The following is a 25,707-nucleotide window of genomic DNA, read 5'->3' as shown; positions in this document are numbered from 1 at the left end:
ACCACCCGCAGTCTCCCCCCCGCGAAGGGCTTCGTAGTGTGTGGAAACCTTTCCTCCTTCACAGCTCCCTCCCACTGGTGCAGGTCCTGTCCCTATTCTTTTGTCTCTGTTTTTTCTTTTGCCCTACCCAGGTACGTGGGGAGTTTCTTGCCTTTTGGGAGGTCTGAGGTCTTCTGCCAGCGTTCAGTGGGTGTTCTATAGGAGCAGTTCCACGTGTAGATGTATTTCTGATGTATCTGTGCGGAGGAAGGTGATCTCCGCGTCTTACTCTTCCACCATCTTCTCTCTCTCCCCTACTGTATTTTTTATTTCATTTATTTTATTTTTTGTCTGTTTGTTTGTTCTTTAGTTCTTCTAGGTCTTTGTGAAACATTTCTTGTATCTTCTCAATCTGTGCCTCCATTCTTTTTCCGAGATCTTGGATCATCTTTCTTATCATTACTCTGAATTCTTTCCTGGGTAGATTGCCTATCTCCACTTCACTTAGTTGTTCTTCTGAGGTTTTATCTTTTTCCTTCATCTGCGAAATATTCCTCTGCTGTCTCATTTTGTCTAACTTTCTGTGATCGCAGTTTCCATTCCACAGTCTGCAGGGTTGTAGTTCTTGTTGCTTCTGCTGTCTGCCCCCTGGTGGATGAGGCTGGTCTAAGAGGCTTGTGCAGGCTTCCTGGTGGGAGGGACTGGTTCCTGCCCACTGGTGGATGGAGCTGGGTCTTGTCCCTCTGATGTGCAGTGGTGTGTCAGGTGGTGTGTTTAGCGGGCAGTTGTGTGGTCAGGAAGACTTTAAGCAGCCTGTCTGCTGATGGGTGGGGCTGTGTTCCCACTTGGTTGGCCTGAGGTGACCCAGTACTGGAGCTTACAAGCTATTGGGTGGGGCCAGGTCTTGGTGAAAATATGGCAGCCTCCAGGAGGGCTCACACCAATGAGTACTCCCGAGAACTACCGCCACCAGTGTCTTTGTCCCCACAGTGAGCTACAGCCGCCCCGTCTTCACAGGAAACCCTCCAACACCAGCAGATAGGTCTGGCCTAGGCTCTTAGGTGAGGTCACTGCTTTTTTCCCTGGGTCCTGGTGTGCACAAGACCTTGTGTGCGCCCTCCAAGAGTGGAGTTTCTGTTTCCCCCAGTCCTGTGGAATTCCTGTGATCAAATCCCGCTGGCCTTCAAAGGCAGATTCTCTGGGGCTCTTCCTCCTCCCATTGCCAGACCCCCAGGCTGGGGAGCCTGACGTGAAGCTCAGAACTTTCACTCCTGTGGGAGAACTTCTGTTATAGTTTTCCAGTTTGTGGGTTGCCCACTTGGTGGGTATGGGATTTGATTTTATCACGATTGCACCCCTCAAACTGTCTCATTGTGGGTTCTTCTTTGTCTTTGGATGTAGGACGTTTTGTTTGGTAGGTTCCAGTATTTTTTTGTCATTGGTTGTTCATCATTTAGTTGTAATTTTGGTGTTTTTGTAAAAATAGGTGAGCTCACATCCTTCTACTCTGCCACCTTGTCTCTGAAGGCTTTTTTAATTCAATTTTTTATTGAAAATACACATAACATAAAAGTTACCATCTTAACTTTTTAAGTGTACAGTTCAGTGGCATTAAGTACATTCATGTAGTTGTGCAGCCACATTCATATAGTTGTGCAACCATCACCAGTATCCATCTCCAGAACTCTCTTTATCTTGCAAAACAGAAACTCATTCTCCCCTCCCCTCAGCCCTGGCAACCACCTTTCTATAGTACCCTCCGTTCCTGTGAATTTGACTACTGTAGGGAGTCATGTAAGTGGAGTCATACAGTATTTGTCTTCTTTTGTGACTGGCTTATTTTACTCAGCATGATGTCCTCAAGGTTTATCCATGTTGTAGCATGTGTCAGACTTTCCTTCCTTTTTAAGGCAGTGTAATAGAACATTCTATATATATACCACAGTTGTTTATCCATTCATCTGTCAATGGACACTTGGATTGTTTCCACCTTTTAGCTCTTGTGAATAATGCTGCTGTGTACATGGGTGTACATATATCTCTTTGAGACCCTGCTTTAAATCCTTTTGGGTATATACCCAGAAGTGGAGTTGCTGGATCACATGGTAATTCTACTTTTAATTTTTTGAGGAACCACCATATTGTTTTCTACAGCAGCTATACCATTTTACATTCCTACTAACAGTGCACAGGGGTTCCAATTTCTCCACATCCTTACCAACAACTTGTTATTTTCTGGTGTTTTGATAGTAACCATCCATATGCGTGTGAGGTGATATTTCATTATGGTTTTGATTCAGGAGACTACAGCTTTTCATATAGTTATAATTTTTTCTCTGATTCTAAAAGAAACATAGATAATTTTATTTGTAAACTATGGAAAATATGAACAGTATAATGGAGATCATCTTCTCAGAAATAATTATTGTCAACACTTGAGGTCAGCTAAGCTTTCTTGCTCTCTCTCATGCAGTGTATGTTCTCTCTATACTATTTTTTTAAATATGGTAGACGTCAAACTATCTGTACAGAATTTTATTCTACCTTTTTTCACTTAATCTCATGTCATGAGTAGTTTTCCACTTTATTAAAAGTTTGATACCATGCAGTTGTATCTAGTACACACACTTTTTATGCAAAATGCTGAAAACTCTCATTCTGGGGTTTTAGAAGCCATACCGGCAGGGACGTCAGCAGGCCGCTTGCCTGGTGAGAGCGTGTAGCTGAGGCAGCCCCAGTTCTGTGGTGGGCCTGGCAGACTTGCTTTCTGTAGACAGTGACCCTCAGCCTTTTAGGAATAGCTGACTCTTATTACAGGCTCAGCACTGTTTGGAGTGCTTCGCATATATTAACTCACTTAATCCTCACAACAACTCTATGAGGAAATGCTCTTCTTATTCCTGCTTTACAGATCTAAGACCTCAGAGACTACGCATTACCCAAGCACGCACAGGTGGTGGGGGGCAGGGCCAGGATGGGAGCCCAACGTCTTACCATGCAGACCCGTGATTTAGCCAGATGCTCTAAGGCTTTCTACTGTGGGGGAGAGAATACGGCTTGTCATTGCACCTCCCCAGCAAAACTGCAACAATCTCAACAGCATGGTTTGGTCACCTCCTCTTTACATACCAGGGAAATTGCTGATAAGTTTTCTCAGTGTGCTTTCTGATCTTTGCTTCATGCAAGACCGACTATGTCTTCAAGAATGTCCGGCACCCCTGCACAGGGTCAAATGGATATTGGGAGTCTGGCACCGCTACAGGCCTTCCTTTCAAGCTGCCGCCAAGCTGTATATCCTTCAGGTGACATTTCAGGGATAGTTGTGAGCTCAGGCTCTGACTGACAGCTCTCCAAAAGCTCAGGGGTGAGACTTGGTTTCTAATTGTGCAGCTGTCTGATTTGACTTCTGTTCGCAAGCCTTCTACTGCTTTTTTTCCTCCTGAGCAGCTCACTAAGGGGCTGGTAGAGGGATTCATCTCCAGGCCACAGCTCCAGGGATGGAGCAGAAACCTCTGCCTGCTGAGTATACACGCCATGGCCATGAGCAGAAAATAAGGGATGAGCATGAGGTAACTTTCACTGTCTTGCCTCTGCCCTCAGGATGTGGGGCAATCAACTCGGTGATGAAGGAGCAAGGGCCTTCGCAGAGGCTCTGAGGAACCACCCCAGCTTGACTAACTTGAGGTAACTGCTGCCTTCTGAGACCTGCTGTCTTCAGGGCCAACCTGGTCACTCCGTGTTCCTCTTGTTTTACCAGAGGAGGAGCCAAGGGAAAGAGGGTGGCTGGCATTCCTAACAGGGAAGGTATTTGTGTGTGTGGTTTTTCTTTTTCTGTTTAAGAACGTTTTTATCGACATAGAAGAGGCATACTGTTCAGTATGTTATGCTCAAGTTTTCAGCTCCGTGATGTGACATGTGCACACACCAGTCAGATCAAGACTAGACATTGCCAGCCCCTCTGCAGTCTTCCCGCGCCCCTTGGGGGTTGGGGAGGAATTCTTCAGTCCAGACAAAACTGAAAGAGACAGTGGGCCACAGATTCCTGCCCCTTCCTCATTTCTCAGGATGGTGCTGGGACAAGAAGTGACCCTTCACCTCTGTAAACAGACTTGGTCCTCCCTGGCCCTCCTTTAGGCCTCTGGCCAAATCTCTGAGACTCGGGGGTCTCCTGGTTGCCCATGTCCTTCCTGTCACTGACAAAGGGTTTAATACAGTGGGGGCAGTAGCAGAGTTCCTTCCTTACAAGAACAGAGGAAACTTCTCCAGGCCTCACTGACAGGCGCCTGTAAGGTGTCAGCCGCTGAAGCAGAGCTCGCCAGGCCTCCTCAGCCCGTGTGACCAGGTCTTGCCATGTCCCGTTTCCTGTCTGGCCTCTCCTCGAGCAGTCTCGTGATTGTCCTCGTCCTGGGCTCTGGAGTAGCAAAGCCTGAGTGGCTGCTGGCGAGGCCGGCACTTACGCTTCCTGCTTCAAGTCAGCCCAGGCAGGAACCACCTCCAGGTGGAGTCTTGCCAGCTGTTTTAGTTGCTGAAACCAAAGCCAAATGTAGACGTGTTTTTAATAACCTACCCCAAATGTTTTTCCTTCCTAGTCTTGCATTCAATGGCATTTCTACAGAAGGAGGAAGGAGCCTCGCGTGCGCCCTGCAGCAGAATGCATCTCTGAGAATATTCTGGTAATAACCAGAGTCATTTTGAACGGTTGGGTCTCAGGGATTTTTCCAAAGACTGTGCACAGCCTGGAATCTTAACTGAAAGACTGCCTCTCCATTGTAAAGGCTGTAGGCCTTTCCTCAAAGGAAGGTTTATAATTTCATTTCCTCCTAGAGAAGAAAATAGCCATTCCCAGAAGCACAAACAAGTACAGAATGGGTGGAATGGGTCCCAGGAACATGAGTTTGAGACCTTAGCCTTCTTTGGCCACCCTAGGCCTCAGGAAAACCAGAAGGCTAGCTATTCTGTCAGGATATCCTCTGAACACCCTCAGATATGCCTTGAGGAGTCCAACTTTCATGCACTTGTCTCAAAACTTTCTCCCTTCTTCCTCTTAAACTGCCTACCCCCTGTGTAGCCTCCTCCGTCCCCAGGTAGTCACATCAGGACTTGGCCTTCATGCTCCAGCTCACCTGTCACGGGAAGCCCACAGCCCTTGCTCCCTCTCTGCACTCCAGGGCCACTAGTTAACTGTATGTTACCTTCTGAAAGTGATGCTTTTTTTCTTTCTTTTGGTTGGTCCTTTTTTTGGTCATTTACTGTATTTTTATTTATTTACTTGCCTGTATCATAAATTGCTTCCGGGAAAGGAAGTTATATTACATGTCTCTGTATCCTCTTCATGAGATATTGGCTAAATTAGTTAATGAAAATGTCATCATTATGAGAATTCGGATACTAGACCTGCTGGCCAGTAAGTGCATTTTCCTTTTCCCCTCAAAAAATCTTTTAAAAGATTTTGAAAAGTAATACATGCTTTTTTGAAAAAAATATAAGACACTGAAGTCGGGAAAGTAGGAAGTGAAAGAACCTCCTCCCTCATGCTTTCTAAATATAATCTTTTATTTCTAGCATTTGAATGTATATTCAAATAAATATCACTTTTCTTATGAAACTGAATAGCATTTAGCAAGTGACTAAAAAATAAAAAATATCTCAACCATATATTGTACATATTTGACATGTCCTTTTATGTCAGGGTTTCTCAATCTCAACACTGTTGACATTTTGGTCCAAATAATTCTTTTTTGTTGAGAGGCTGTCCTGTGCATTGTAAGATGTTTAGCAGAATCCCTGGCCTCTACCCATTAGATAGCAGTAGTGACCCCTAATTGTGACAATCGAAATTGTCTCCAGACATTGGCAAGTGTCCCCTGGAGGGGAAGTCACCCCAGTTGAGAACCACAGGTCTAGGTGGATAATAATAATGTCAATCCCCAGCATCTCTTGAGGACTCACCATACATCACACATTGTTCTCAGCCTTTTCCATGTATTAACTCATTCTCACAACTGTGTTATGAGGGCTGTACCATTACTGTTCACATTTGCTGGTGAGAAAACTCAGGCCCAGAGAAGTTCAACCACGTGCTGTGGTCGCCCTGCTAGTAAGCCTTTCCCAGCCGGCATGTCTGGCTCAGAGCATCTTGAGCCCCATGCTCTTCTGCCTCTTTCTTCATCCTACCTCATTCTCTCTAAAGGTTGCACAGTGTCCCTTGAATGTACACTCACAATGTATTTTGCTGGCTGCCTCTACTGATACTGAAATTTGTTCACATCTTACATTATGACTGAAAAGACTGCAACCAATACTGCATGTATAAAACCTGTGTGTAATGTCTTTGCACACCATAAGGTGGATTTCTAGACGTTGAATTGTTGGCCCTAAGTGAAACACTTTTAAAATGTGGATAGACACTACCAAATTGCCCTTCAAGGAATGATTTTTTAAATGTTCTTTATATTCCTTTCTCATTTATTCTTTCATCCACTGGCACAGCAGGGTTTAATCCTCTTTACAACCAGGAGCTTCTAGCCCTCTGTGCTTTATCCAGACCACTTCCTGCTTTTACGAACAACTGAGAGACTTCCTGAACTTTCAGTCACAGAACTCGGGTCCTTCATAACTGGCCTCGGAGCAAAGTGATGAACACATTTTAATGCGCAGTCGGCAGGCTTTTCTAGGTCTTCATCTGACTGAGTTTAGTAACACACTGTCCGTGTTGTTCAAGGGATCTTAACGGCTGGAGGAGACCCAAGAAGCAGGCATTGGCCCCTCGCTTTCTGTGGGCCCGTCTTCTGAGAGATCTGAGGGCTCAGCAAGGATGGGGAGGGAGTATGGGCTCCCTCCGCAGCAGCCGAGCTAAGAAGTAGGAGCTTGGGTGAAGGGTTTGCACTAGAAATGAACCTCCGTTTATTGTCTGCGGGGCTCAGAGGCTGGCTTGGAGCCTGGCTGTTTGCTGGGTTCTCAGCAAGTGATTCGCAGCATAAGCTGGAGACGCCTGGGCTGGGATCCCGCTTCTGTGAACTCAGTGGAGAGTGGGTGCCAGGTAGGGCTGCCCTGAGTCGACACTTCCTTTCTTTTCCAGGCTCACCAAAAATGAACTTGATGACGAAGTGGCAGAGAGCTTGGCAGAGATGTTGAAAGTCAACCAGACGTTGAAACATTTATGGTAATTCAGATTTCAACACTGTGCTTTTTAAAAAAAATATTTTTGAGATATATCTTTTGAAATATTTTTTGAGATTCACATATCATAAAGTCACGCTTTTGAACTGTACAGTTCAGTGGTTTTTAGCATATTTATAAGGTTGTGCAACCATCACCACTATCTAATTCTAGAACATTTTACAAAACTACATACCTCCCCTACTCGCCAGAAACCTGTACGCGTTATGTGATCACTCCCCATCCTTCTCCTCCCTTAATCCCTGGCACCTGCTAATCTACTTCCAGTCTCTATGGATTTGCCTATTCTGGGCATTTCATAGAAATGCAGTCATACAATATATGACCTTTTGTTTCTATGTTCTTTCACTAGCGTAAGTTTTCAAGGTTCATCTACATTGTAGCATATATCAGTACTCCATTGCTTTTTATGGCTGAATGATATTCCATTGTATGGACAGTCCATGTTTTGTTTGTCCATTCTTCAGTTGGTGGACATTTGGGTTGTTTATACTTTATGACTATTATGAATAATGCTACTGTGGACATTCGCGCACTTGTTTGTGAACATATGTTTTCATTTCTCTTGGGTGTATACTTAGGAATAGAATTGCTGGGTCATATGGTCACTCTGTGTTAAATGCCAAACTGTCTTTCAAAGTGGTTGTGCTATTTACATTTCCACCAGTCATGTATGAAGGTCTCCATTTCTCCACATCCTCACCAGCACTTGCTATCGTCTTTTTGGGTAATGCCATCCTGCTGGGTGTGAAGTGGTATCTCATCATGGTTTTGATTTGCATTTCCCTGACTGCTAACGGTGTTGGGTGTCTTTTCATGTGCATATTGGTCATTTGTGTATATCTTTAGAGAACTGTCTCCACATCCTTTGTCCGTTTGTAAATTGGGTTATATGCCTTTTTATTGCTGTGTTGTTAGAGTTCTTTATATATTCTGGGTGCTAGACATTTACTATATACACGATTTGCAAATATTTCCTCTTTCTGTGAGGTTTTTCACTTTCTTGAGAGTGACCTTTGAAGCACCAAAGTATTTAATTTTGATAAAGTCCAATTTATCTATTTTTTGTTTAGTTGCTTGTGCTTTAGGTATCTTACTAAGAAATCATTGGCTAATCCAAGGTCACAAAGATTTCCTTGAAGTGTTATAGTTTTGCTCTTACATTCAGGTCTTTGATCCATTTGGAGTTCATTACTGTGTATGGTATGAGGTGTTAGGGGTCCAGCTTCATTTTATTGCATGTAGATATCCAGTTGTCCTAGCACCACGTGTTGAAAAGTTTCTTTCCATTTTGAATGGCCCTGACACTTTTGTCAAAAATCAGTTGACCATAAATGTGTGAGTTTATTTCTGGACCTTCTATTCTAGTTCATCGAGCCATATGTTTACCATCATGCCAGGACCACACTGTCCTGATTATTGTAACTTCGTAATAAGTTTTGAAACCAGGAAATGTGAGTCTTCCAACTTTGTTCTTCTTTCTCAATATTGTTTTGACTATTCTGGGTCCCTTGCATTTCCATGTGAATTTTAGATCACCATGTCAATTTCTGTAAAAACAAAAAAACCCAAAAAAACCCAGAGTGTGCTACTTTTACATCTGTTTTTTTTTGTTTTGTTTTGTTTTATTCCTTTTCTTTCTGACCTGTAGACTTTCTTTTATGCCCTTCCCTAGGTGTCAGGCCAGCCCCTCCACGAGAACAGAGCTAGAACAGGGCTAGAGAGTGAGTCTTAGCTCTTTGTGCCAGCACAGACTACACTGGCTGCAGTGAAGGTAGCCAGTGGGCATATGTGCCTGAGCACTGCCAGGCTTTTTACTTCTCCTCCTACCCAGCCTCTTGCCTGGTCTAGGCTTCAGGCAGCTCACCCTCCCCCAAGCAAGGTGTAGGTGGTGCCAGTGGTCGCAACTGTGGAAGGGGTGATTAGGAAATAGCAGAATTTAACTGAATGCAGAACTCAATGCCCACTTCCAGGTTCTATTTTTGCTCCTTTTGCAAAAATGTCCAAGTCACACTGTGGTTGTGCTTACCAGAAGGTCTCACCTCTGCCACTCAGCCCAGGGGCCCCAGTCTTTGAGAGATGTGGCGGGGATCACTGGGTCCTGGCTGCAGCACAGCCACCGAGTCCTGTGTGCTTGGGCAGGAATGGTGACAAGAGCTCCCTTCCCCTGGGCGCCATGGTAGAAATGATAAGAACTACTTCATACACATCCTCCTATTGAAACCTCACACACCCAGGGTAGCGGGGTTCTCTTATAGTTATTCCCATTTTATAGATCAGGCAGCCGAGGAATAGAAAGCTTAAGTTTATTTTTTCAAGGATCTGCAGCTGAGAAGTGGGGAGTGGGTGTATGTATATGAGGAGAGCTTTTAACCACATGCTATACTGCCTCCTTAAGGGACTGGCTTAATTTCTATAATCTCATTAGTCACAGTAATATATAGGTCATTATCTTCCTGGTACACAGCTACCTTCTTGGATCAGTGCCCAGAATTTCTAAAGGTCAAGTTCAGTAGTAGCCTTATGCTACAAATAGCTGGGGGGTGAGGAGTGAACCTGTGATGAAGCATAGACACATCACTGACTTATGCTGCTCTTTCCTGGGTGGGTTAGAAGCATGGCTTCCCAGGGGAGCAATTTGGGAATTGCCCAGGCTTCCCAGCTGTATCTGAAATCTTTGTTTCATTAGAATCAATGCTACCCAACATAATGGGGTATACTCTTAGAGGTCCCATTGTTGATGCTTTTCCACTGGGACCCATGAATAGCAGCAGAACTGTTCTTCCTCCCTCCCTCTCAGATGTTGGAGAGGACATGGTACCATCTTGGAAGCCTTTGTTTCCCCCAAAGAAGAGAATGGCCAGCTCTTTAAAAAATACTTAACTTTAAAAACTGCCTTGCCTTTCTCTAGCCATCTGGAAGGAGACATCAGACTGCCTGTTTCCCAGATGTGTTCCTTAGAATTTGTTGTTCAGACTGGTAGTCTCCAAACATTTTTGATTGGGCACCCCTGCAGTGAAAAATATCAAGCACACATGCATACATATATGTTCATGTATTAAATTACCTACATATGAATATACAGATATATTATGCTCACTATAAAAATACACAGAAAAGTTAAACATTTAAAAACATTTTACTGAAGTATAGTTGATTTACAGTGTTGTATTTAATTTCTGCTGTACAGGAAAGTAACTCAGTTATACATATATATATTCTTTTTCATATTCTTTTCCATTATGTTTTATCACAGGATTTTGAATACAGTCCCCTGTGCTATACAGTAGGACCTTGTTGTCTATCCTATATATAATAATTTGCATCTGCTAATCCCGAACTCCCAAACCTTCCCTCCCCCTTGGCAACCACAAGTCTGTTTTATTTGTGAGTCTGTTTTTGTTTCGTAGATATGTTCATTTGTGTCGTATTTCAGATTTCACATATAAGTGATATCATATGGTATTTGTCTCTCAATGACTTAATTTGCTTAGTATGATAATGTCTAGGTCCATCCATGTTGCTGCAAATGGCATGATTTCATTCTTTTTTATGGCTAATAATCCATTGTATATATATACACCACATCTTCTTTATCCATTCATCTGTTGATGGACATTTAGGTTGCTTCCATGTCTTGGCTATTGTAAATAGTGCTGCTGTGAATATTGGGGTGCACGTATCCTTTTGAATTATGGTTTTCTCTGGATATATGCCCAGGAGTGGGATTGCTGGATCATATGGTAGCTCTGTTTTTAGTTTTTTAAGGAATCTCCATACTGTTCTCCATAGTGGCTGTACCAATTTACATTCCCACCGACAGTGTAGGAGGGTTTCCTTTTCTCCACACCCTCTCCAGCATTTATTGTTTGTAGACGTTTTGATGATGGCCATTCTGACTGGTGTGAGGTGATACCTCATTGTAGTTTTGACTTGCATTTCTCTAATTATTAGCGATGATGAGCATCTTTTCATGTGCCTATTGGCCATCTGTATGTCTTCTTTGGAGAAATGTCTATTTAGGTCTTCTGCCCATCAGAAAAATTAAACATTTTAAAGCATGTTCTTTATTCTCATGGATCTGATCGACACAATCTCAGCAAGATTGAAAGTTAAGGGGACTCAGTTCTTCCCCTGACCCTGTCTCTTATCCCATCATATCCTTCCAACTCCCTAATGAAGTGGGCAGATTTAATCCAATATCACTTGATACAAAAGATATATTCTTCTTTCAGGCTTATCCAGAACCAGATTACAGCCAAGGGGATTGCCCAGTTGGCAGATGCACTACAGAAGAACACTGGCATAACGGAGATTTGGTAAGACCGATCTACCACTTGTTGTAACGATAGCAACAACGATTATTTACTCAGCACCATTTACTATGTGCCATGCACAATGCAGGGCAATGTCCATTTATTTCCCATCTTTGCAACAATCTGTAATGTAGGTAGTATTGTCTCCATTTCACAGATGTAGAAACTGAGGCCCAGACCAAGGTCACACCTAAGAGGAGAAGCTGGAATTCAGCCCAGACTACGACTCCATAGTCAGGGCTCTCCTCCCCAGCCCCCCTGTCCTGCCTACTGTCCTGGGTTGCACGGGGGCAGACAGACTGGGAAAGGGATTCCCACTGAAAGTTAATCACTCTGGGACTCATGAGCCTGAGAGATGGCCGTGCTGGCCTGGAGTTTGAAGCATGTTCTTTTCCTTCTCTGGGCTTCCAGGCTGTATTTGAGCTGATTGTACTCTTTTTCAACTTCCTGTTTCTGTTATGCTAGCAGAAGGAAGGCATGTGGTCTGCTTTGCTGCAATGTTGAGCCCCATTTCATTTCTTGTGCCTCCTACGGGACACACAGCCCCGAGGTAGGACTGGGCCTGTAGCATATTCGGGGGTGGGGGAGGCTATGTGTCACATTAGTGACAATGGTTACACCACTGGGTTAAGTGCTAGGGAAACAGCAGTTAACTGGACAGAAAGGTCCCTGACTGCCTCAGAGTACTGATGTAACCGAGCTGAGAACAGAGGGCCCCGTGTCCCTGAATCCACACCCCCAAGTGCTCTGGAATTTGCTATCTACCCCAGGCCTGGCCTGAGACAGCCCAGCAGAGTGTGAGGCTCAGACCTGCATGGGAACCATGGCACAAAGCCGGGGCCCCGTGAGGACAGAGACCACAGGAGTTCATGCTAGCACTGGGGGCCCTGACATCCACGGAGCAGCCTCACCGTGAGCCAAACCCTCAGCTCAGGGGGTAGTTGCTCATTAACTAGAGTCCTTTCTTCATGACTGGGGAGAAGATCACAGCCAGAAACAATAGATCAAGGTACAGCTACCTCCCTGACCTTGGCTCCCAGAAGAGCGTTTTTTAAATTTCGCTTTAGAATTTGTTAGTGGATCATAAAATTGGTTTGGTGGGTTGCAACCAGCATTATTTAAAAAATGAAACGGAGCCAGAATACCAGAATCCTCTGTGCCTAGTATGAAATACTCATTTCAGATGTGGGTGTGTACGTATACATAGATGCTGGTTCACAATGTAAAATGTTCTCATTTGAGGTCACAGTCAGAAAAACATTTGAAAACACTGTCCTAGAGCAGAGAGCCCAGCTCCAAGCAGACCGATGGAGAGGCTGTGGCATGTGCGCCGAGGCCGAAGCCCACTCCTCAGCCCTCAAGGCACTGGAGAGCCAATGGGATTTTAGTTTGCGTTAATCTCCAACCACCCTCAGCCTGTGATCCTTTCCTAGAACCAGCCCGTTTCCTGCTGACTCTGTTGTTTGAGGACAGCAGGCAGAGGCGGAGAGGAGGGGAGGCCAGGCTGCAGGACAGTCTGTGGACTACAGCTGGCTTCCACCCTTCTCAGGGGCTGGTTAGGATGATTGAAGGATATGCAGCTGCTTTAATTCCGTCAAGCTTGAAATGGGCCTTTGTCACCTACCAACAAACAACCGCTGTTCCTACACAAGGAACTATTTGTGTAGGACCAGGTGTCGATCTTCAAGGCATGCTATGCAGAGCCTGAAAGAGGCAACGGTGTCAGGGAGGACTCGGAAGGAGGACAAGGAGGAGGGCTCAGGTGCTGGCCCAGGAGTATCTTCACTTCAGTCCCTGGCTCATCCCAGGTGTCTGACTCCCTGGGACTGGGCTCTGTGAGGGTACTGGCTGTGTTGGCCCTGTCCAGGGGTTGAGCCAGCAGGGGAGTGGAGATGAGGGAGCAGCTCTGCCTGGGGCCACAGATGACCTTGGACCATCTCTTTGGACTCATTATCTGTACTGACATTTATTTCTGCCTTGTCCCTGTCCGAAAAGAACTTGAGGTCCAGTGAGTTCTGTCTTCAAAGACAGAAGTTAGCAGTGTTCAATGACCTGGTATTGTAAATTATAGCATTTACCACACTCCATTGTAATTGCTTCCTGTGAGGCTGTCTCCTCTAGACTGTAGCTCCTTGAGGGTAGGGCCTGTGTCATGGTCACTGCTGAGTCCCCAGGGAAAGCACTGCATCTTCATTTGTTGAACAACAAAGTGCTTGTGTGCCAGGCACTATGCTGGTACCAAGAGTCCAGTGGTGAACAAAATGGACCTGCCCTCATGGGTGTACCCTCTAGTGAGGAAGACACAGTTAAGAAAAAAAATCATTCAAGTAATTATTTAATCACAATCATAATGAGTGCTAGAAAGGGGAAAGCTAAGAAGGGAACCTAATACAGATGAGGTTTCAGGGAAGGTCTCGCTAAGGAAGTGGCATTTAAACTGAGCCATGAAGGATGAATAGGAGTTCATCAGCTGAAAGTGTTCCAGGTGGGGAAATAGCACGTGTGAAGGCTCTAAGGCAGGAAAAACCATGGTGCCCTTGAAGAACAGCAAGAAGCAGATGGGCCTGTGGTTCAGACAGTGTGGAAGAGGGAGCAACAGGAGGCAGAGGAGATAGGTGGAGACTAGACCATAAAATATCTGTGGGTCATGTTAAGTATTTTGGTCTTTATCCTAAAAGCAATGAAAAGTCATTGAACAGTTTGAAGCAAAGAGGGATGTGATCAGATGTGCATTGTAAAAAGACCACTCTGGCTCCTCTAGGAAAGCGGATTGGAGGAGGCCAGAGGCCATGTAAAGGGACAGTCAGTAGGACACTGCAGTGAGCCAGAGAAGAGATGATGGGTGCTCAGATCAGGACGGTGGTGCTGAACATATGGAGAGGTTCCAGGGAGCCCATTCTAGGGGTATTTAGGGAATACAACAGAACTCTGTGATAGAAGATGAGGATGAAGGTTGACCCCCAGGTTACTAACTTGCACAACTGGATGTAGAGTTGTACCATTCATGGAGCTAGGGAACCCTGGGGAGATGTGCCCACTTTGAGGTACCTGGGAGGTGTCCAGATGAAGGTGTCAAGTAGGTAAGTGGCTCCACAGTGGAGAGGTCTGGCCCAGCTCACTGACATATGAATGAGGCCAGCGATAGATGAGGTTCTTCTGGGGAAGAGGGCCAGGTCCCAAGCCTGGAGGAACTCCATTATTTGGAGGTCACACGGAGGAGGATATAAAAAAGGAGACAGACAGAGATGGAGTGGCCAGATGAGGAAAGAAACCACAGAGCATAATATCAAACCAAGGGAAGGTGGTGTTTCAAGGAGGAGGGAGAAGGCAGGACAGCCAAATGCCTGTGAGGGTCAGGAAAGACAAGGTCTAAAAACTGTCATTTAAATTCAGGTTTATAGAGGCTATTGGTGACCTTAGTGAGACCCAGTCCATAGAGTGATGGTAGCTGGAAAGGATTAATATGTGAATATCAAAGAAGTCATCAAAATGGCAGAGTAAGAGGACGTGGAGCTTACCTCCCCCACAAACACATCAAAAATACATCTACATGTGGAACAAGTCTTGTGGAAAACTAACGAAACTGGCAGGAGAACTCCTATAACAACCAAGGCTGCAAGAAAGATTCCCGTGTAATCACATAGGATGGGGAAAAAAAGCATCAGGTCAGGACAGAGCCCATGGGAGGGGACTAAGAGGGAAAGGAAGACCAGACAGGTGGATACTTGCCCTGGGGAGTGAGCGGGTTGAGCCACAGACTGGGTGTCCCAGTCCTGGGGGTCCTACACAGAGGAGACAAGCCCCATTGGCTGCTTGGAGAACTGCTAGGACAGACAGACAGGCTGGAGAAGCCTAGACTCCAGTTGTGAGGAGTGCATGGGTGCTTGCTTACCACCAGACAGGGCAAAGCGAGGTCTGCCCTAGCATAGTGGTGTCACCATACTCTCCAGTCCGAGCTGAGCAAATACCCCAGCCCCGCGCATTCCACACCACAGCTTGGCACTACATCTAGGGCAGCCAGGTCCTGGGAGAAGACTTGATCTAGGGATGCAGATGTGGCCCAGGAACCTGGGGGGTGGTCCAGGTAAGGCAGCAGCAGCCACTGTTAGCGCTTACTAAAACAGCACTACAGAAGCAGCCCAGACGTCTGATGGCAGCATAGCTGCTTCAACTCCCACAGCCATAATGCCATGACCCCCAGTGCTAGCTGAGCAAATGCTCCAGCCCCACCCACTCCACACCACAACCTTGCACTACATCTGGAATGACCAAAATGGGGAAAAGACATGACCTTGGGCTGCATCTGAGCAGAGCTGCAGCTGCCTACACAGGCGGTGCCATTGGACCTCTGTAAGTGCACAAGCCCCAGTGCAGGGAGAAGGAAAATCATACACTTAAAGGGAACAGAGCCAGCTTGAGCCTGACCCTCAGGGCATTCACTGCAGCAGCTTAGGAGCAGCCCCCTGCCCTGTGTGATGGCCACTGAGCAGAGAGGAAGTCCTGCATCACACCCTGTGCAGGCTCTAGCTCTTTCAATTCTAGCCACACCCCCATCAAGGTGATAGTGGCCAGCATATCCTGAAGAAGACATGACTGGCATCCACATCAAAACCCGTCCTCACACCAAAAACACTGGGCACACACAGTCTACATAGGGACACTCCCACATAAAAACACCCCTTCAAGACCACAATAGGTAACTGTTTCACCTAAATTCATTGAGACAGAGAAAGTTAAGTAAAATGAAAAAGCAGAGGAACTATTCCCAATTGAAAGAGCAAGAGAACCCCCCTGAAAAAGTAATGAAACAGAGGTAACAGACAATGAGTTCAAAAAGTTGGTAATAAAAATGCTAACTGAATGAAGAAAGAGTTGATCTAAGCACATATCATTTTAACAAAAACTATAAAAAGAAGACCCAATCAAAAATAATTCCATTTGAGATACAAAGCACCCTAAAAGCAATGAATAGCAGACTAAATAACACAGAAGAACACATAAATGATCTGGAAGATTAAAAAAAATGGAAATTATCGAATCAGTACAGCAGACAAAGAAAATGAAAAAAAAATGAAAGCAACATATGAGATCTATGGGATAATATAAAATGTGCCAACATCTGCATTATAGGGGTTCCAGAAGGAGAAGAGAGAAGGGAATCAAAAATGTATTTGAAGAAATTATGGCTGAAAACTTCCCAAACCTAAAGAAGGAAACAAATATCCAGGTACAGGAAGCACAGAGGGTCCCAAACAAGATGAACCCAAACAGACCCACACCAAGACATATCATAATTAAAATGGCAAAAGTTAGAATTCTAAAGGCAGCAAGTGTAAAACAGGGTCATATACAAGGGAACCCCCCCATAAGGCTATCAGCTGATTTCTCTGCAGAAACCTTGCAGGCTAGAAGGAGTGGCATGATATATTCAAAGTCCTGAAAGGGAAAAACCTACAACCTATGATACTCAACCCAGCAAGATTATCAAGGAGAGAAGATTATATAAGGAGAGAAGACTTTCTCAGACAAGCAAAAAACTGAAAGAATTCAGCAGTACTAAACCTACCCTGAAAGAAATGTTGAAGAGTCTTCTCTAAATGGAAGAGAAGAATCTATAGGAAGGGGAAAATAACAATAGGAAAGACAAATATATATTGAGGATTGAAGATCACTTAAACCAGTATGTGGATTAAAAAAAAGATGGAATTCAATAATGACATTTTGTCATGTCAAACTGTGAACATAAATTTGTACTGTATAGTCCTCATATGTACAGTATGCAGTATATTATATACTTGTTAATAAAACCATCATAATAAAAAACAAAAAAATTGTAAAAGTGACTATAACTACAGTAAAGGGATAAGCAGGGAGATACAAAATATGACATCAGGAGTAAAAAATGTAGATCTTTTACAATGTGTTTAAACTTAAATGATTATCAATTTAAAGCAAGTAGATATAATTATGGGTCAGCATATATGAACTCCATGGTAATCACAAATCAAAAGCCTACAACAGATACACAAAAACCAAACAGAAAGGAACTCAAGTATACTATAAAGAAATGCATCAAACCACAATGAGAGAGACAAAAAGAAGAAGAAATGGACAAAGAAGAACTACAAAAACAACTGGAAAACAAGGAATAAAATGACAATAAGTACATACTGATCAATAATTACCTTAAATGTCAGCGGACTAAATGCTCCCATCAAAAGATAAGGGGTGGCTTATTGGATAAAAAAGCAAGACCCTTCAATATGCTGCCTACCAGAGACTCACTTCAGGGCAAAAGTCACGTTCAGAGTGAAAGTGAGGGGATGGAAAAAGACTTCATGCACATGGAAACAAGATAGCAGGGGGAGCAATACTCATATTAGACAAAATAGACTAAAACAAAGGCTAAAACAAAGACAGGCATTATATAATGATAAAGGAATCAATACAAGGAGAGGATATTATATTCATTAACATATACACCCAATACAGGAGCACCTAAATACATAAAGCAAATACTAACAGACATAAAGGGAGAAACTGACAATAATACAATAATAGTGGGGTACTTTAACACCCTACTTACAACAATGGACAGATCATGCAGATAGAAAATCAATAAGGCAGTAGAGGTCCTAAATGACACACTAGACCAGTTGGACTTAATTGATATCTACAGGACACTACAGCCAAAAAAAAGCAGAATACACATTCTTTTAAAGTGCCTATGGAACAGTCTCTAGGATAGATCACATACTAGGTCACAAAGCAAGCCTCAGCAAACTTAAGAGGATAGTAATTATATCAAGCATTTTTCCTGACCACAATAGTATGAAACTAGAAATCAACTACAGAAAGAAAAATGGGAGAACAACAAACACGTGGAGACTAAACAATATGCTACTAAAAAAACCAATGGGTCAATGATGAACTCAAAGAGGAAATCAGAAAATACCTCAAGACAAATTGAAAATGAAAACACAATTTTCCAGAATCTCTGGGATGCAGCAAAAGCAGTTCTAAGAGGAAAGTTCATAGTGATACAGACCTTCCTCAGAGAATAAGAAAAATCTCAAACAACCTAACATACCACCTAAGGGAATTAGAAAAAGAAGAACAAAGCCCAAAGTCAGCAGAAGGAAGGAAATAATAAAGATTGGAGAGGAAATAAAATAGAGATTAAAAAGTAGAAAAGATCAATGAAACCAAGAGCTGGTTTTTTGAAAAGAGAAACAAAATTGGTAAACATTTAGCCAGGCTCACCAAGAAGAAAAGAGGACCCAAATAAACAAAATAAGAAATGAAAGGAGAAATAACAACTGATACCACAGAGATACAGAAAATCCTAAGAGAATACTATGAACATTTGTATGCTAACAAATTGGACAATGTAGAAGAAATGGACAAATTTCTAGAAACATATAGCCTACCAAGACTGAGCCAAGGAGAAACAGGCAATTTTAACAGACTGATCACTAGAAGTAAAGTGAAATTGAATCTAATAAAAACAAAAACAAACCAAACCAACAAAACTCTCAGCAAACAAAAGTCCAGGACCAGACAGCTTCACAGAGGAATTCTAGCAAACATATAAAGAACTTACACCTATCCTTCTTAAACTATTTCAAAAAATTGAAGAGGAGGGAACACTCCCAAATTCATTCTAGGAGGTCACTATTACCCTGATATCAAAACCAGACAACGACACTACAAAAAAGAAAACTACAGGCCAATATTTTTGATATAAATGCAAAAATCCTCAACAAAATATTAGCAGACTAAATCCAACAATACATAAAAAGGATCATACACCATGATAAACTGAATTTATTCCAGGACACAAGGATGGGTCAACATACGCCAATCAATCAGTGATACACCACATTAACGAAAGGAAAGACAAAAAAAACCCACATGATCATCTCAATAGACACAGGAAAAGCACTTGACGAGATTCAACATCCATTCATGATAAAAACTCTCATCAAAGTGGGTGGGTATAGAGGGAACATATTTCAACATCATAAAGGTCATTTATGACAAACCCACAGCCAGTATAATACTCAATGGTGAAAAGCTGAAAGCCTTTATGCTAAATTCAGGAATAAGACAAAGATGTCCACTCTTACCACTTTGATTTAAAATAGCATTGGAAGTCCTAGCCACATCAGTCAGACAAGAAATAAAAGGTATCCAAATTGAAAGGGAAGAGGTAAAATTGTCACTATTTGCAGATGACATGATACTATATAGAAAACCCTAAAGTCTCCCCACAAAAACTATTACAACTAATAAATGAATTCAGCAAGGTGGAAGTATACAAGATTAATATATAGAAATTGGTTGTGTTTCTGTAACACTGATGATGAAATATTAGAAAGAGAAAGTTTTAGAAATCCCATTTAAAATCATGTCAGAAAAATAAAATACCTAGGAATAAACTTAACCAAGGAGGTGAAAGACCTATACTCTATAGAACACTGATGATGGAAATTGAAGGTGATTCAAACAAATGGAAAGATATCCCATGCTCTTGGATTGGAAGAATAAATATTATTAAAATGGCCATACTGCCCAAAGCAATCTACAGATTTAACGCAATCCCTGTAAAAATACCCATGATATTTTTCACAGAACTAGAACAAATAATCCTAAAATTTATATGGAACCACAATAGACCCTGAATTGCCAAAGCAATCCTGAGAAAAAAGAACAAATTTGGAGGTATAACCCTCCTGGACTTCAGACTATACTACAAAGCCACAGTAATCAAAACAGCATGGTATCAGCACAAAAACAGACACATAGATCAGTGGAACAGAATACAGAGCCCAGAAATAAACCCATGCACCTATGGTAAATTAATCTACAACAAAGGAGGTAATATACAGTACAGTGGAGAAAAGACAATCTCTTCAACAAGGGATGCTGATAAAACTGGTCAGCTACATGTAAAACAGTGAGATGAGAACATTCCCTCACATCATATACAAAAATAAACTCAAAATGGTTTAGAGACCTAAATGTAAGACTGGAAACCATAAAGTTCCTAGAAGAGAACATAGGGGGAACACTCTTTAACATCAATCATAGCAATATTTTTTCTTGGGTCAGTCTCCTAAGGCAAAAGGAATAAAAACAAAAATAAACAAATGGGACCTAATTAAACTTAAAAGCCTTTACACCATAAAGGAAACCATCGAAAAAAGGAAAAGACAACCTACATAATGGGAGAAAATATTTGCAAATGATGCAATCAACAAGGGGTTTATGTCCAGAATATACAAACAGCTCATACAATTTAACATCAAAAAAAAAAAAAAGCCCAATTAAAAAATGGGTAGAAGATCTGAATAGACATTTTTCCAGAGAAAACTTACAGATGGCCAACAGGCACATGAAAAGGTGCTCAACATTGCTAATTATTAGAAAATGCAAATCAAAACCACAATGAGGTATCACTTCACACCTGTCAGAATAGCTATCATCAAAAAGTCTACAAATAATGCTGTAGAGGATGTAGAAAAAAGGGAACCCTTGTACACTGTTGGTGGGAATGTAAATTGGTGCAGCCACTATGGAAAACAGTATGGAGGTTCCTTAAAAAACTAACAATAGAACTACCATATGATCTAGCAATTCCACTCCTGGGTATATATCCACAAAAAACTACAACACCAATTTGAAAAGATACATGCACCTCAGTGTTCAAAGCAGCACTATTTACAATAGCCAAGACACGGAAGCAACCCAAGTGCCCATCAACAGATGATTGGATTAATATGTGATACACACACACACACACACACAATGGAATATTACTCAGCCATAAAAAAATGAAATACTGCAATTTACAGCAACGTGGATGGATCTAGAGAAAATTATGCTAAGTGAAATAAGTCAGAGGAAGAAAGACAAATACTATATATCAGTTATATGTGGAATCTAAAAATAATACAAATGCTTGTATATGCAAAACAGAAACAGACTCACAGATATAGAAAATAAACTTGTAGTTACCAAAGGGGAGAGGGACAAATCAGGGGTATGGGATTAACAGATACAAATTACTATATATAAAATAGACAGGGCTTCCCTGGTGGCGCAGTGGTTGAGAATCTGCCTGCCAATGCAGGGGACACGGGTTCGAGCCCTGGTCTGGGAAGATCCCACATGCCGCAGAGCAACTGGGCCCGTGAGCCACGATTACTGAGCCTGCGCGTCTGGAGCCTGTGCTCCGCAACAGGAGAGGCCGCGACAGTGAGAGGCCCGCGCACCGCGATGAAGAGTGGCCCCCGCTTGCCACAACTAGAGAAAGCCCTCGCACAGAAACGAAGACCCAACACAGCCAAAAATAAATAAATAAATAAATTTTAAAAATAATCTGTTAAAAAAAAGAGTCCCTCTCTAAAAAAAATAAAATAAAATAGACAAACAAGAAGAATATCCTGTATAGCACAGGGAATTATACCTGTTATCTTGTAATAACCTAGAACAGAATATTATCTGCAGAAATAATCACCATGCTATACACCTGAAATTAACACAATACTATAAATCAACTATACTTCAATTTTAAAAAAGAAAAAAGAAAAAACAAGTGTTGGACAGATTCTGTTCCTTAATTTCAGGGTTGTGTGAAGCACAAGAGTGTGTTAGGAACACATAATGGGAAGGAGCATACAGTAGTCTCTCACTTACTTGTGTTCTTTGTTTTTCTCCAACAGCTTAAATGGAAACTTGATAAAGCCAGAGGAGGCCAAAGTCTTTGAAGGCGAGAAGCGGATTGTCTGTTTCTGAGGGGATGTTTTCCTGTGGGTGGGTCTTGGCCCTGGGGGTGACTCTGTGCAGTTGCCTGTCTTGGATGTCTGAAACATCCAGTGTCTGCCGAGGTGGAACTTCCAGGATTCCTGCCTTCGTGGTGCAAAACGAGCTCTGTGCAGGCACTCTGATTGGCAGAGTCCCTGAGTAGCTGTTACAATTCTGCAGGACAAGTATGAGGCGTTTTAGTGACTGTGAACATACTCTGAAGAGATGTTAATGCATAGCCATGATTATTTTAATCTGAAATTAGAGGAATGAGACTTTGAGCTCATAGAAATGCCTGCCCAAAGACCAGGGAGAGTGAGTCGGTCACTGCCGCATTCAATGAAGAGTTGGGGACATGGTGCAAAGTTGGTGCCATGTTTCTTGGGGAAAAGGTGCTCAACGAACAAAAGTGTTTTACCTGCAATGTTCTCTTCCTCCTCAGTACTTCCCCATGTGTTGATATTATTCCCACTTCACAGCTGTCGATAGTGAGGGGGGTACAGTGTGGGGATTTGACTCATCCAAGGTTCTGTAGGGACTTAGTGCCAAAGGAAGGACCCGCCACGGGCTTACGTCTTAGTCCTGGAGTCTCACCGTCTGCTGACAAAGATCGCAGGATGCCCTCCTCTTAGCCAGTCTGAGGGACAGGACGATGCCTTCGTAATGCTGAGGCTCCACTCAGGGCTTTCGTGGGTCGGGGCTGACCTTCGGAAGACTGATGCTGTGGGCAGAGGTGCTCTGTCCCAGGAAGAAGAATCAGCGCCGTCCTCCAAAAGGAATAAGGCCTGGCTTGCCCATGTGGCCCTGGCATCCAAACAGGAGCTTCTCTCTCTCTCTCTTGCCCTTTTGAGGAAGGGAAGTCTCTTCCTGCCCCCGAGCAGTTGTGCGAGTGACTGAGTTGGAGGCAAGGCAAGCCGCTGAGAACCCAGCGAGCACGTCAGACCCCTGCCACCGTGGCGGGCACCTGGTGGATGCTAAATGGGGGAAAGGGGGAGGTATCACCAGAGAACTTGTTCTTTTGCCAATTCATTTGTTAGTAAAATACTGAAAACACTCATTTTTTCTAACTGCCTGAGTCTGGGATTTTAAAAAGGGACTCGGCCTGGCAAGCACACTGTGACCCCTTCAGAGGCACTTACTGCATGGGGTGGGGCCCTGGGGTGACGTGCTGTGAGGAGAGCCTGACGAGGGAAGGCAAGAGGCATCCTCAGTGTGATCCTTCGCAGGCCTCTCCACCCACCAAGGGACCGAAAAAAGCAGAGGAAGCATCTGAGGCCTCTCCATTTGACCACCCGATCCACACAGGTGGTTTCTCAGAGGGAATAACTTGAGTCCCCAATGGCTGGGGCCAGGGTACGCTGGCACGGCCGAACCTCACATCCCTCAGCACGGTGCCATGATGGGCCCTGGCAGGCCGGGTTTGACGTCCACTACCTTCCTCGGCTGTTCACTGCCGAGGGGAGGACAGAGGTGGGCCTGGACCCACTGTGGCAAGAGGCACCGAGCTGACAGGGGCCAAGCATGAGAGGGGCAGGGGTGAGGGGGCCCTCCAACAGTACCTTGGAGTTCTCAGAAGTCCAGCCTGACTTTATACAGCTGCCCCTGTTAGGAAGGGTACAATTCAGGAAGTTGGTCCTGAAAGTTAGGGGGAGAATCCTGTACAGTCACTCAGCCACATGGGGGCCATTCCCCTAAGGCACTGCTTTGGCGGTTCCTACCCACTCTGCCCGCACCCCCAGATTTGGGTATTTGCCTAATAGCCCCTGAGGCAGCAACTCTACCAGAGATTCTGGGCAGCAGATGTGCCCAGAAAGCACAAAGGAATGAGCACTGGTCAAGGGTGCTTCAAACAGACTTCAGGCTTGATGAGTGAGAGAACCACACTTCTCAGCTGACAAATTCCTACTTGATTAAACTGCTAAAACTAAACTTTTGAGAGTCTAAAATGTATCAAGAAACTACCAAATATGACTGCTTTTAGAGACTATCAAAATTAAAACTGCGCCTCTAAGGGAAATTGAATTTGTGTGTTGTTGGCTTAAATTCTAACTTGGAAATACTTTAGTCTTTTAGATGGTGAATGACAGATTTTCTATTTTTCTTATAAAACTAAAATCTGGCTCCTAATTCACTAAAGTTCTCCATTACCCACAGGTGAGCTTCTGTGCAGAGAAGTGGAGACTTTTCCTAATTAAGAAAAAGATAACAGAAAATTTGGGGAAAAAAGGAATTCCACAAACTTAGGATATGACTGTTTCTTTCCACAGGAACTGTGAGTTGATTTAGGGAGAGAAACTATAGCTCCTGTATTTCAGAACTACGTTTATGGCTTGTCCTTGCTGATTTGGATCTTATAAAATAAGCCATGTCAAATCACTGTGGGGCTTTGGGCCACATCTTAAGACTGTCAGAATCTCAATTTCCTCCTTGAAAAATGGGAATCCCAGAGTACTGACTCCCGGGGTTGTTGTGAGGATTAAATGAGCTGAAGCATGGAAAGCAGCACAATGCCCAGTGAAGGGTCAGTGCTCGATATACAATATTATAAAACCAACGTTTCTCATTTCTGCTCACAATGGCACCCCCAGGTGTCCTCTTTACACTCTTAGGCTTAGGGAACTTCCCAACAAGGTCAAATATGGGACTGGAAGTTCTCCAAGTCAAGTCTAAAAATATTCAACACCGAGCTTCCTGCAATATCCTGGCTCCGTCAGTGAAAAGCATAGCTGTTAGTTGTCATCATTCTTACCAAAGAGCCCTACCATTTAAGTGTCACTCACTGAACAGAGGGAGGCACATCCAGGTCTTCACTGCACAGTAAGAGCAGAGTGGGAGCCGGCACCACTGCACAAAGCCAGGCCCTCCAGCCTTTGCCAGGTGTCCCTTTCAGCTGCCCAACTGGGAAGGAGCATTTGGCTCATTGTTGTTTTCGTCCACTTCCAGGTGTTACACACATCTATTTCCAGTAACTAATTGCTCACTTACAGGAAAAAAAAAAATCCTTGCTCTGGAGCTGAAAGGCAGAACCATGACCATTATCCCAGGTCCATAGAGAGGAATTTTAATGAAAGTGGAATTAGCTGGTAAGGAGGACAAAGCTCATGTGACCACACAGATGGGCTGGCAGCAGAGCTGCAGGGCCCAGGGGTCATCCCAGCGTGATTCTCACTTAAAACTGAATTAACTGCACCCAAGACCAGCTTAAAACTTTTAGAAGCACTAAGCACTGAAAAGATTACAGGCCCCCGATGATCTGTAATGAAAAAAAAAAAAAAAAAAAAAGATTTTAAACAATAGTAAATTATAAAATAAGTTCAAGGATGTTAAATAAGTTTCTGATTTTCCCCAAGACTACTTAGGTGCTTTTTTGGGCAAATAACAAATATCGAAATAACTCGAATTTTTTTCCTTGACTTTTTCTGTC

The 25,707-nt window shown here is 43.4% G+C and overlaps 1 protein-coding gene across 3 annotated transcripts in view; it reads left to right on the top strand.

The window, feature by feature from the left end:
• NOD1 (nucleotide binding oligomerization domain containing 1) overlaps window positions 1–24,260 on the top strand; it is a 93,980-nt gene extending 69,720 nt beyond the window's left edge. Inside the window, exons 8-12 of one of the 3 annotated variants that reach the window (XM_061197872.1) lie at window positions 3,580–3,663; window positions 4,569–4,652; window positions 7,058–7,141; window positions 11,394–11,477; window positions 22,202–24,260. In XM_061197872.1, coding sequence (XP_061053855.1) covers window positions 3,580–3,663; window positions 4,569–4,652; window positions 7,058–7,141; window positions 11,394–11,477; window positions 22,202–22,274 — 409 coding nt within the window. In that variant the 3' untranslated portion in view covers window positions 22,275–24,260. Of the gene's footprint in view, window positions 1–3,426; window positions 3,474–3,579; window positions 3,664–4,568; window positions 4,653–7,057; window positions 7,142–11,393; window positions 11,478–11,942; window positions 11,960–22,201 lie in introns of those variants that run through there. The other 2 variants (XM_061197873.1, XM_061197874.1) reach the window with 2 other exon arrangements.
• Window positions 24,261–25,707: the final 1,447 nt, after the last annotated feature.

This window comes from Eubalaena glacialis, chromosome 8 (assembly GCF_028564815.1).
Source record: "Eubalaena glacialis isolate mEubGla1 chromosome 8, mEubGla1.1.hap2.+ XY, whole genome shotgun sequence".
Classification (NCBI taxonomy): Eukaryota; Metazoa; Chordata; class Mammalia; order Artiodactyla; family Balaenidae; genus Eubalaena; species Eubalaena glacialis.
This window is presented reverse-complemented; position numbering and strand designations above follow the sequence as displayed.